The sequence below is a fragment of the Perna viridis genome, chromosome 3 (assembly GCF_037379345.1).
Source record: "Perna viridis isolate PV_CMFRI_1.1 ecotype Kerala chromosome 3, ASM3737934v1, whole genome shotgun sequence".
Classification (NCBI taxonomy): domain Eukaryota; kingdom Metazoa; phylum Mollusca; class Bivalvia; order Mytilida; family Mytilidae; genus Perna; species Perna viridis.
Genome location: NC_142447.1, coordinates 22,912,677 through 22,926,054, shown reverse-complemented (window position 1 = coordinate 22,926,054; position 13,378 = coordinate 22,912,677). Strand labels below are relative to the sequence as shown.

The following is a 13,378-nucleotide window of genomic DNA, read 5'->3' as shown; positions in this document are numbered from 1 at the left end:
GTGTTATACACTTCTATTTAAAGCTGCATTAGCTGCCGAATTTGTTCAGTTTTGATTCTACTGAATTTTGCTGTTTCAATAAGTAGTAATGCAATTGAAGCGAGAAATGTCGATAATACCTACAGAATATTGTGAAAACTACGTTTTTTAAATCAGAGAAGATCGATAGTTTTGATCTAATTATTTTTCGCCATTCATCCGAAGATTGCTGACAGGACATTCACCTGGGTTAAAAATACTTTAACCATTGTAAAAAGAAAGAACAATAAAACAATAAGGGATACACAGGTAAGCACGTGTCTTGTTTACATTTCATTTCATCTACTTCTTAATAAGTTTTCAAATAAATAATAACCATAATTGAGACAATTTATATCACAATAGGTAAATTTCAAAAGGATCCTTGCGTTATTTTCGATTGTTTTTTCTTCTACGGCTCGAGTCCGTCGGTCTTCCTTACCGTTGAATAACCACTTTGGCTTTGCAATTAGATTTGTTATTAAAGAAGCGACACTTACAGCACATGCGTGGATTAAGGTCACCAGAAGTCAGATGAATACGAATCTAGGTCGATTTTTTGTCTTGCACGACAATAAATATATAGGCACCTATTTCATTAATTTAATGTATGTTATTTGTGGATATCAAATGATATACAGGAAAAGTACAATTTAGTAGAAATAATTCAAAGTTCAGGTATATTTCAGCAGAAACCAAAATTTACGAAAATGACAGGTAACCCAGTTTTAAATATTTTGTTATTGTTTTTAAGGAATGTAACTTATATCTGAATATATTATCTGGTATAATGAACTGTGATTCGGTTTACGCAGAATAAACAGCATAGCGGTTTTTGTTATGCATAAATCGAACCAAAGTCCTTTATGCACGATAGCATATTCAGATATTTGTTACTTACCTTATAATATAACATTTTGCAAAAAAACTGGGATAAATTCGTATTAAATGAGTAAAGATACCAAATAATATACATTTAGGAATTTGAACAACAATTACCTTGGTTGTGAATGTTCGACTGTAGAAGCCCTCATAGGTGTGGAAAATGTTCTATCTCAAAATACAGCATGCTTTAGCCCAGCTGCAGTCCATGGAGCTCTGTTTGCGAGATCCCAAAGATCACACCTTAGATATTATGGCAATTACAAGAGGTCTTTGTTTCAGTGTTGTAAGTTGTTTTAACAGAATAATAATCATGATAACTTTCACTCAGAGTTACAACTACTTTGGAAAAAAGACGCTACACAACGGTTAAAAAATAAAGCACTACTAAAAGGCAATTAATGTAAATTAAAAGCATTCAAGTGTTATTGCATGTTTGTTTATTCTTTTGATGAACACTCAATTGAATCAACCAAATTCACAGCATTAGATTAAACATGAGTGAATTACCAGGCAAATACTAGACTGATGCCTTTTTTATATAAAAGCCGGGGAAAGTATTGTTGCAACCAAGTCTGACTCTGGAATCAACATTACCCTCTTCTGGACTAGACCAATGTATCTATATACGACAGTTAACAGCAGTTATGCCGACATTCGTACAGCTGAAAAATTAACAAACGAGAAATATTTATGGTACGTTTTATGTTATGTAGACAGTATGCATTAAATGGCACCCAAATGTAGATTTTTAGGAGGAATCAAACGTTTAAACTCTCGATTTAACACAAAATTAAAACGAAATGCTGTGATTAAATAATATTTCATTTAATGTGATTAAATCTCTATACAACGTTTTTTTTCTGTATATTTTGTTTTTTTTCTTCTTAAGTCTTTACCTCCTATTTATGTCATCGAATCGTATATTGATGAGAAAGATCTCATATTTGATTTCATGCAAAATGCTGCACATGACACCACAAACATCGATTTTTTTTTTATCGATTTCTAGTCATTATCGTGAATAAATATGATGAAAAAAGGCATTATTCTTTTTACCAAAACTTGGTTGCGGAAAAGTGAAAAGAATATTGATATCAAATTCTTTATTGCCTTCGATTTATATTACATTTAAATATAACATGGAAATCCGTATGATTTTATGTTTTGAATACCTGGATCGACTATAGAAGCCACATTACAAAAGCATATTTGCCATTTAAACACAAATTGGCAATGTGTTAGTCTTAAATTGCAGTCATACTAGATTGATATGACAACTTTCCATATTTTTTTACTATTTTCTATGACAAGTGTTACACATGCTTCCGTGTCGTTCGTCGCCTTTGTGTACATGATGAAATCATTGCCTTTAAAAGGCTGAACTTGACATTAGTTGTTTATTACACACATTTAAATTTCGAAAATTTTATTCTTTATTTATCTTAATTTGCTCATTCATCCATTTGTTATAGTACGAAATCTGAAAGTGGTTAAGTTCTAGAATGATTATGAAATTTATTTCATATCTGTTATGTCTGTTATAAATCAACTTCGTATTTTGGTTCCTTTAAATTGAAATATATTTTCTAAAAAGTTAAAAGAAAACTTGCATGCGGGTTTATAAATAAAAATGCTTTATGTTGTCTGTATATAGATTTTACTGTCAATATTTATGTACACGAAAAGCATGATGACACGAGTTATGGTTTCTGAAAGTAATGTATGTATATATAATTTCAGGACTTATAATGTCACTTGCACCAGTGATACTGCGGCAACATTATTTAAATCAATTACAGCAGAAATAAATTGCAATTACAACATAGTGTGCGGGAATCATACAGGGAACGAAACAAGTGATCAGCCGAGTACAACAGTCCCAACATCTTTAAGTTCGAACAACTATGGAGATTTTTATTCTTTACCTAGTAACAGTTTTGAGAATATTACGTCGACGAAACTAAGTTCCCATTTTTCATCAGAAGGGACAACATCTAGTCCTGAAAACTATACGAAATCCCCTAATGTGACTGATAACAAGCAAGCGAGTTGCAAATACACTATATCAACACTGATATGTCCGAACTCAACAGAGCACAACGCTACTGTTACATTTACATCCGATGATAGTGTTTCATCAAATACTTTGTATGAATGTGTCATACAACTGGAAGTAGATAATTATGTCAGTGCTAAAAGTGTTCCTTCCTTCGTTAAAACTGGTGCTATCGGCCTTGGTATGACACTAATTAAAAATCAGCATAACTTTATACCCTTATATTTTTTAATAAATTATTGATGGGTCATTTTTTACATTTCCTTATGTTAAGCTCTCATCGAGATTTTAAAAAAACAAATAAGCTGGTTGAAGTTCTTATTTCTACTGTTATGTAACATTTAAAATCTTAAGACATTAGCAACTATTCATGTGAACATGTTACAGGCTGATATGTTCTCTGTATTAGCCTTATACATTACTTCTCCTGTACTGGATACTATAACTGGTTAAAAATGGTTTCACAGTTGAATGAAACATGTCACACAAAATTTGTATTATGTTATCGTATTTATAGTGAATAAAAAGGTGTAAAGTATAGTGTTTGCAATATATTTTTTTTTCAGATTCAACACCGGATGGTGGAAACATAACAGAAAATGACCAAAACATGTTTATAGAAATGACATATTACGACTTCAGTGTAGATCATAATGATTTTAAATCGGACAGTGGGCTTTTGTCACAAAAACCATTTCATATTGTTAGTCCCTTGGGATCTTGGTTGGCGTTTTCAAAGAATCTTCTGTTTGATACGTTTTCCGACTGGTTTCGATCGGCGTCTAGTAACATTGTAATCCAAGGTGGAATCACTCTCAAGCCTGTTGGTAATGATACATCATCAAGAAGGTATTGTTGCTCATGACTTAGGCTACATTTATATATTATTGAAACTCGAAAGTAGTTGTTTAGTAGCTGACATTTAAAGCAATTAATGTATATATAACTAAGTAGGTCACGTCTCAAAACTTCTATACAGCCCTAATTTATTTTATTTGAGTATCTCATACTGATTTAAATGTTCGAAACACATCGTTTTAGATACACGTTAAGTCTACAGTAATTAGTATTTGCATTAAATGTACGTAGTTTTGCAATTAGCATGAATGTAAAATACTACCACTTTAATTGTCCGCTTCCGTAGATAATTTTATACTTTTTGATATTTTGTTTTTGTTATTTAAGGTTTTATGCCAATGAATTCTTCCCTGTAGACAACTTAGGGTTTGGGAATGAAGGACAGACAGATTGCAAAGGAATGCTTCATAATTTTGCGTATGTGTCAAATAATAACAGAATCATAGGAAAATGGAGCAATTCAAAAATACAATTTCTGTCCTCGTAAACAACGTTGCCCCGTCGCAGCGTACTCGTAAAATACGTCTTGACCAATCAGAGACGTCATGAAAATAGCAAGCCCGGAATTCCAGACTGTTTCTGAATCGGTCCATTGTATTGTGAAAATGATGGTTTAGATATTTTCTTTCGTTAAATGTAACCCTATCCTTTTTCAACAAATTATGTTATATGGTTTGTGTTCATTACAGCTACTGAAAAAAAGTAAAAGCAAAATGAAACAAAGTTCAATAACATAACCGATCGTACTGATTTTGGTTATGACCATACACTTTATATTGCTTTTTGTACCATTCTACGATGACCATGTTATTTCAAAAATGTTATAGATTTACATCAGTGTTGAGATCAGGAATAACTTACGCAGGTTCTGAAGAAGTAACTATCGGTGGTGGTGAGGAAATGTGGTTATTCATCAATAAAGTATTGGTCCTTGAGATAATTGCTAATAGATCATCTAACGAAGTTATTTGTCACAAAATCAAAATGAAATTAGGTAAGAAGTAGCACATATTTTATTTTGTTTTGAAATCAATGAAAGATAAAATTCGAGGTTACATCAACTTAAAATGTCATTTAAATAGGATAAATTTTGAAGATTTCATTCACTGGAGACATTATTACAATGACGATTTCCACATATAATGCCTTTTTGTGGTACTTAATTGATTTCATTAACGCTGATATGTGATGTTTAGAAAACGGAGATGGTATCATTCATTCGTTTATTCGGATGAGTCACATATGCTTTATAGTTCACACAAAACATTTCTCGTATAATTTGTACTATAGAGAAAGGAAATATAATGGAATATGTCACAGAAGCAACAACCCTACCAAACCGAGAAAAAAAAAGAACTGTGAGAATCTTTCAACACCCGGAGTCTTCATTTAACTGACTCCTGAAACATGATTTAACAGTTGAAAGAAATGGGATCAGAATGTACCTTAAAAGACATAAAAAAAGCATTTTAAAAATCAACCTAGATTTTCAAAACTAGAGGTCCCTGATTTAGGACATTAGGAAGGCGCTAAATTTGTTCTCACTAAAATTGGCGTTCTTTATTTTCAATTTGTATCGAGTAATTTTACTTCAGATTTGTTTCCGATTACCGCTGCATTCCTTATATATATTGTAACGGTTTCGCCTTTTTTACCCAGTGGCATACATGTATATAAGTACAAAGGACTCGACCGAAACGTTTAGAAGTTGCGTGGGTCTTTGTATCGGTATTAGGTTGAAATAATTATACTAAAATCAGGATTCAAAATGATTTAATACATTTATATATATCATATTCAATGTTTCATCACAATGACAAAAACAAATTCTCAACATGGGTCTTATAACCATCCAAATAACAGAACTATTTCAGCCTTTCTAAGGTTGGATCAGGTGAAGGTTGACATCGTCGATTGGCTTATTCTTATTATTATTATTTGGTAAACCGAGGTTGATCTTTCAACCTTTATACTTTATTAAAGATGTCAATTCAGCAAAACATTAAACTATGCCTCATATTTCCTCAAAGGACATGAATTCATATTCAACCTATCAATATGGCGTCTTATTGACACGTGAACAAATCTATCGGGTCATCTGGGTGAAGCCAGATGGCTAATTTACATATACATTGACAGTACCAGACTCAATTCTGAGCACAATCTTGGCTCTAACATGGTGGAAGGTTGATATTTTCTAGTCTGAAAAAAACTAATAGATCTCAAGATCTGTTCTGTTCTTGCAGAATTGAGACAAACAGTCTGGTGGAACTAGAAATGCTGCGTTCTTTTATATAACTCATTTACCAATCAGCAAGCGTATTTCGGAGAACAATCGATGGCGTACACGCTCCCGAAAAATTCAAGTACACAAAGTACGCATCAAATAAACAATGGCTACTGATGTAAACAAAGGGACTCCAACTCCCAGTTTGAATGGTTATAAGCTATTTCTAAATATCCATACATAAAAAGAATAAATTAGAGGTAAACATATTAAATAAATATCATTATCTTCCATACAATGTGGTCAACCAACAGGGAATTCTAAGAGATTTTATAAACAGTCCATTCGATGTCACATTGTAAACAAATGCTGACTTCCAACATAAACAAATTATTAAGTTATCTAAAATTTACCTGCTCCTTAGCAAATAACAGTTACTCTTCTATAAGTATACCACCCTTGGTCGATAGATTGTGTATCTTATTTTCCATGGGTATATATAAATATTCAATGGTGCAACTACCTTATAATTACAGGCATAAGTATTTCATATTTAATCATTGTTAATTTTGGTTAAAATTGATTTATTATCCAGAACCCTATTACAGGTACTAAAACACATCGTATTTTTCAGATGGGAAATCGTTTTTGTCATATGCTGGGGTTTTAATCAATGATGAATGCATGTCGCTAGCACCATTAGCAGAAAAGGATATTCAGCTTGATTTGGTTGTATGTATCATTTACAGAAGAAAAAGTATTTCTTACCCTATATGACGAAACAGCTACTGCATAATTATGGTCGATTTTTTTATCATTGTTTATATAACGTTCCTTGAAAAAATGCCTAAAATAAATAAAAGCAATAATTATTAGCACCAAAGGTCGAGGTCGCTTGTAAAACATAATGAAAACAATTTTTTACATTTTCTATGGTTTTAAACCTAATATAAAACGCCAGTGCAAATAAAAATGGGGACTTGATCAAATGATCAGATGTTTCCCTTCTTCATTGCAGAAAACATTTCCTTTAGAACTGAAGATTATTTTATACTTCGTTAGCGTTTCCTTTGTAAATCTCATTTCGGTTATGCTTTATCATTTATAGATCGGAAGGACATACCTATTTGAGTTGTTTCACACAGAAAGGCGTCCATGTACGTCAGAGTTCTACATTCACTTAGAAAATGTGAAGCTTTCGATTGGAAAAGATGATATACCTGCATCAAATTACATGTTTGAGCCGAAAGAAAATTCCAGTACAAATATGATTGTCGGCGTTTTTAATGTCTGGGATGTTTTTGCTGTTGGTACTTCATTTGAGGTAGAAATACTCTCAGGTACATAAATTTTGTTATTTTTTTTTAATTACGAACAGATTAACCTACATCTGTGTGCACAAAACGTATTCAAGAACTATTAACCGCCTTTTGACTACTTGGTGTACAATCAAATTACATACAAACAAAGCTAAAGAAATTCGAAGTTTATTGATGAAATTCTAAGTACTACCTGGTCTTCTTGTATCTATTAGGAAATTCATGTAAATGCATGTATTTGTAGGAAACGAAGGAAGGTACTTCTCCATTCTAAACGATACACTTTCAAATAGAAATTTATTAAGTAAGATGGAACCACCTGTACTTAAGTACGAGAATATTCCTGGGACTGATGTATCGTATGCTGGTAAGTGTTTGCTTTTTAAACATTATATTATATACATTAGTTATACATCGTTATAGAAACTCATATTTTGACGTTTTGAAATATAATAAGAAACTATTGAATATTTCTTCAAATGAATATGAATATGTAAGACAATGTAAAAAAAACTACTGTAATGCACGGAGAGGAGAAAAAAGTCATGAATAATTAAAAATCAACGATGTTCATTCTATCGCTACTTACACAATAAAGTTAAATAGAATTATTATATGAATATATATATAAGAACTATTTATGGTGTAATGAATCCAAACACTTGGATTAGTAGTATCATGGAAGTTAAGAATGATCTCAGGCAACAGCATTGTTTGACGTTTTATGGCATATCTAGGCCTGATCTTTGAAAGTGTATTGTTTGTTTCCAGTGTGTGAGCCTCTGACATCCCCATCACCTTCTTCCTTTACATCAATGACAGAGCTTTATCTTTTTACAACGCAAAATGTGTTGATTGTCCTCAAAAAGGAGTTAGACTATGAATTAGAGCAGTCATACCGACTGGACTTAAGGGTTAAGGATCTGGTATCAGGATTATTCGGAAAATTGATAATAGCGGTATTTTTGCACAACTGATCTTGATTTAAGTGCAAAGTTTTTCACCACAGACGCTTCATTTTTTTGTGTTGCTTTATATTTTTGTATATTTTGTATTGTAAATTTCTTCTTTACATTTCATATTTTGATATAAATGTTTTTAAGTGTTTGGTTCTAATGCTACTGGTGAAATGTTACTCCAAGAAACATGTGAGCAGCATACCGAAATTTTCAATATTTATTTGATTAGTTGAACTGTACTTAGCAATACATGTATTGTAGTGATATCAATGTATAAATAATTTTATAATACTGTAACATAACAATTTATTCACTACATATTTGAAAACTGAACCATTGTTAGTATCGTGTGAGTTAAAGACTTTATTCACAAAATTGCAAATAAACTCGTCAATGAACTTTAATTCTTTATATTTCGGATTAAATGATTAAGCCTTCGGCTAATGATAGGTGGAACTTAATTGTTTCTTCGTCTCATTTTAAATATTACTACATTGAAATTGTAAAAATCCCATCCAGATATGCTTTATATTATTTTATCAGGTCATTGCCTAAGATATCCATAGAGATAAAAGTCAAGTTAAACCTCAATCAACATTAATTTAACGTTAAAATTGTCAAATAATTCTATATGAAAGATCATTTTCTAAAAGAAATGTATGCAAAAATGTAACTAGATTATATTTAATTTATTTTGTACATGATTGGCTACTACCATATGTTCATAAATACACAAATTAAAATCTCAACAAATAAACAATTTCTAATAAACTTATCATGAATTCTCTCACGTTAATTTAACATTAAGTATAATTTAACGTTGTTAACATAATTTTTGTTTTGTTAATTTAACATTAAAATAGTTAGCATTAATTTAACATTAATATGAACTTCACATAAAATTATCGTGAACATTTTTTAACCGTAAGCGTATGAAATTTATTTTGGGAAGTATAATGTTTATTTTATTTTACATGTACATAAATGTATGTATTAAGTTTAAGAAAGTTTGTGTTATTAATGGAATGGCTGTTATATTTATTTCTGTCGATGAAGATATATTCTCGATAATCCTTTAAAATGGATGATGAGGTCACAATCCCTTTTGAATATTAACATGAATTTCGCGTAAGATTAGCATGGAGGTAACGTGAACAAAAATTGGCTGTATAATTGATAGACAACTCCCGAACTAATGTAACGCTTGATTGAGTTTTACACATTTGCAATGTGACGGCTGTCGCTGGTGAACACACGCTTTCCATTCTTGAACACCTTGTTGCACTCCCGTTTTTTTTTTTGGTGTTTTTTTTTAATTTTGTGCGTGTTTGTTTTTGTTTTTGTTTTTGTTTTGTTTTGTTTTGTTTTTTGTTATAACACTTTAAAAGTACTCTAGTTTTTCTTTGTCGTATTTTTAAATATACCATTTCTTCTATTTTTATATATTATTGTATTTTATTTTGTAAAACACGCCTTTCTCAATTTCTCTTAGCCACACAGAATACTACATATTTGCCATTAGAAGACGCAAGTTGCGAAAAAAGCGTTAATTGTTTTTTTATTCTTTCAAGATTGAAGTCGAAGACATTAACGACAATTGTCCATCATTGAAAAGTCCAGATATCCTAACACCAGAACTTATTCTCCAAAAGGGTCCATTATTTACAATTCTAGCTGAAGATAAAGATAGTGGTATCAATTCTCAGGTCCAGTTCTTTCTATCACCATTTATCGGAGAAAAGTATGTATTTTCAACTTGTTTTAAAGTTGCTGGTATCATATTGTCATAAAAACAATCAACATAAAAACACTTTTATTCTTTTTAATTTATGTAAAATGAAATAATGTATATTCAATTCTTATGAATATGTTTTTTGTGTGTCTTATCCAATAAAATCGAAAACTTAAAGTGTAGAGAGCCAGTTAAATCTCTTGTGTCATATTTGGAGTTCTGGAGTTTGTAAGTTAGTATTTGTACATGTAAGATTTTATTACTCAAGTTCTTGATTTTAGTCCATCTATCAGTTATGACGGTACATTGGATATACAGAAAACGATATACAACCATAGCACCGAGCTAGAACTAACAGTATTTGGGATAGATATGGGAATACCTCCGAGAGGATCATCTGTTAATGTGACTCTTAAGATCAGTAACACATGTCTAATCGATGAAACTTTTGCCAGAATGAATATATCGATTTTCATCAATGAGTCAACGGGTGGCCTGTACTTTAGGGCACCTGGGTACTGGACTTTTGACTTCAGTAAGTTTAATCGGAAGTTAAAAACTTAGTATTATAGTATATACATTTATCATGAATTGAAGGTAAATGTTTTAAACAAGACATGCTTTCAAATTTTGAAATTTGCTTTTGAATAGACTTTTTGTTATCTTCCGTAGATTTCTGTAGATAAATATTACATAACAGCTGCTATACGAATCACTAATGTTTTGTATAATCGAATAACGTTTTGTTAAATCCTGAAAACGTCTGGGATAAATTCCTTAACTTAATACCAAATGTATTAGCTTAACAACAAAGAAGGTAAGAAATCACAATTGGTTTTATTTCATTATCAAACTAAATAGCTTTTGGAAACAAATATCATCTTATTAATGTGTAATTTATAAGTTTTCTTGCTGAAAGAAATGAGGTCATATTTTTATTACAGATTGCTCCGATTATATTGGAATAGCAAATGGTTTAATCCGAGATAACCAACTTACAGCATCGTCGACGCGTAGTCAACTAACCTACCCGGGAAGGGCAAGGCTAGGATTAAATGCATCTGATCGTAAATATATTTTGATACCGAGCACTCATTCTTATAAGTACTTCATTATAAAATTAAATAATCGTCTGGTTGCAGCTATGAAAAATAGCATTTTGAAAAAAAATATTTCATTTTCTATTTATCAAATTAATGTGACATTTGTATCTATTTTTCATTCCCATTGTATTACATATACGACTATTGTTGTTATTGGATTTTTAAAATGTTTTAACAGCTGTTTTGGGTCCATTGTCTGGCGGTTGGATAGCTGCTATGAATGACAATAATCAGTATATCGACGTTAATATGGAAGAAATATATATTATCAAAAAGATTCACATTCAAGGTCAACAAGATGAACCAAACTGGGTCACTGCTTTTCAAATATATTTTGTTGACAACACAACTGGCAACTGGACATTGTACCATGAATATACCGGTGAATATGTAAGAACTGTTATATATAAATATCATAAGATTTGTTGGAATCTGTAAGAATCAGGTAATTTTTTTAATGGACTTGCTAAAGAAATCTCGAATTTGACAAGAGTAATCAAGGGAACCAAGGTTATAGCGGTAATCAAAATAATGCAATCCAGGGACAAAGACCAAACATGGAAAACAGACATACACAACAAAGAACATAAAGTAACTAACATCATACATACAAAGTAACAAAAGCAAATGAGCAACTCGGACTCCACTAAAAACTGGGAGCATGGACCAACTGCACCGGTTGGGTAAAGGCATGCAGTTGTTTGGTCTATCGAAGACGAATTGACAGTTCGTTCGTCCTAGAAGTGTTATAAAATGCAGAAAAAGCCAATTCGATGTTACAATAGAATGATAGGTGAAATGGAGTTATCTCCCGTTGATGATGTAATTTCAATAATTTTCTTATAATTTATTCCTCGATTTGTTTACACTTAAAAAGGAATGGATGCAATATCCCACCATGGTTTAACCACTGCTTGATTCTTACAGAAAATAGTACTTAATTGTAAGAAAAACAAATTATGTAACATGTTTGTTGTTTTAATTATTTTTATAAACTCTGTAACAAAATCAGTTGCCTCCAGACAGAATTACAACGCCATTTAAAATAAGTATTCAAAAAACGTAAGTTTTTTTTAACATAAACATAAAACTGTATGATTTAAACGTCACATATGATCAGTGATATTTGTTTTGATTTACTTTATTCCTTTTCTTCGAACAAAAAGTATGACAAGTCCACATGGAGAGCTGATGTCACTAACGTCACATGCAGAAAAATTTGAAAATTCTTTTGTCGAATTAGTTTGCAATTTTGAACATTAAATTGACAAGACAATGGAAGTATTTTACTGTGCGCTTTCCGTTATATTTGCAAATAAATAATAGTGTAATAAATATATTTACGATTTCCATTAACATAGCGGTAAAATGCAATACAGAAAATAACATTATTAGTACAATCCGGTTGTTTTTTGTATTTTATTAGAAATTTTTGGGAAGCTATGACCAGAACACGATAAAAACAGTTGAATGTAACCCGCCTATTTATTCCCAGTATATAAGAATCAACCCTAGGAATTGGACAAATAACATTGCATTAAGACTGGAGTTTTCCGGTTGTGCACTTTCACGGAAATACCACTGTAAGTAGCAACAAAACAATAAAGTAAGTCCTTTTATATGAACGTAATATGTGCATAATGAAAGACACAATTGAAAATTTGTATATTAGATTAACACAAAATGTCGGATAAATGTAGACCAAAAATGAAGTTTAAATAAGAGCTTGGCCCCAAAATATCGAAGTTATGCACCATATTCTTTATAATCATAGTTGTAGAAGTTGGGTTTATTTATATACAAATAAGAAGAAAAAAACATGTTCAATTAAATAGCTGTTTTGATTCGAGTGAAAATGACTTAATTTATAATTTACAGATGAAACAAGCTGTGAAAGGTGTTATACTTCTAATTATTGTCCCGGAGATGGTGAATCACACGCTTGTGGCAGGTGCAAGAATACCACAGGGTTATGTAACCGAAACCCTACAGAACACTCCTTTGGTGTTCAGGCAGAGTGTACTCCTTGTCCTGATGGCTGGGTATATGATACTTAAAAGTAATATGTTCGATGTAATTAAAATTATGGCGTTGTAAATGATAAGTGATTCGATGATAGTCTTAAATAATGATTGCATCTGCTTGCTTTTTCATACTTGCAATCTCCCACAAACTTCTCGGCTCTTTATCCCTAGCTAACTTTAACTTTAGCTTTATATTA

The 13,378-nt window shown here is 31.3% G+C and overlaps 1 protein-coding gene across 4 annotated transcripts in view; it reads left to right on the top strand.

Moving 5' to 3' along the window:
- Nucleotides 1–13,378, top strand: part of LOC148621482 (uncharacterized) — a 62,809-nt gene that overhangs the window by 36,305 nt on the left and 13,126 nt on the right. For all 4 annotated transcript variants that reach the window (XR_015921196.1, XM_088575937.1, XM_088575938.1 and 1 more), the window contains exons 25-40: nucleotides 999–1,186; nucleotides 1,449–1,596; nucleotides 2,644–3,140; nucleotides 3,526–3,808; nucleotides 4,145–4,234; nucleotides 4,645–4,811; nucleotides 6,679–6,776; nucleotides 7,153–7,384; nucleotides 7,608–7,730; nucleotides 8,135–8,322; nucleotides 9,894–10,063; nucleotides 10,336–10,589; nucleotides 10,999–11,121; nucleotides 11,336–11,547; nucleotides 12,584–12,740; nucleotides 13,036–13,199. Coding sequence is in view for 3 of the 4 variants with exons in the window: in XM_088575937.1 (XP_088432063.1) it covers nucleotides 999–1,186; nucleotides 1,449–1,596; nucleotides 2,644–3,140; nucleotides 3,526–3,808; nucleotides 4,145–4,234; nucleotides 4,645–4,811; nucleotides 6,679–6,776; nucleotides 7,153–7,384; nucleotides 7,608–7,730; nucleotides 8,135–8,322; nucleotides 9,894–10,063; nucleotides 10,336–10,589; nucleotides 10,999–11,121; nucleotides 11,336–11,547; nucleotides 12,584–12,740; nucleotides 13,036–13,199 (3,094 nt within the window). In the remaining variant the exon portion in view is untranslated. The remainder of the gene's footprint in view (nucleotides 1–998; nucleotides 1,187–1,448; nucleotides 1,597–2,643; nucleotides 3,141–3,525; nucleotides 3,809–4,144; nucleotides 4,235–4,644; nucleotides 4,812–6,678; nucleotides 6,777–7,152; nucleotides 7,385–7,607; nucleotides 7,731–8,134; nucleotides 8,323–9,893; nucleotides 10,064–10,335; nucleotides 10,590–10,998; nucleotides 11,122–11,335; nucleotides 11,548–12,583; nucleotides 12,741–13,035; nucleotides 13,200–13,378) is intronic.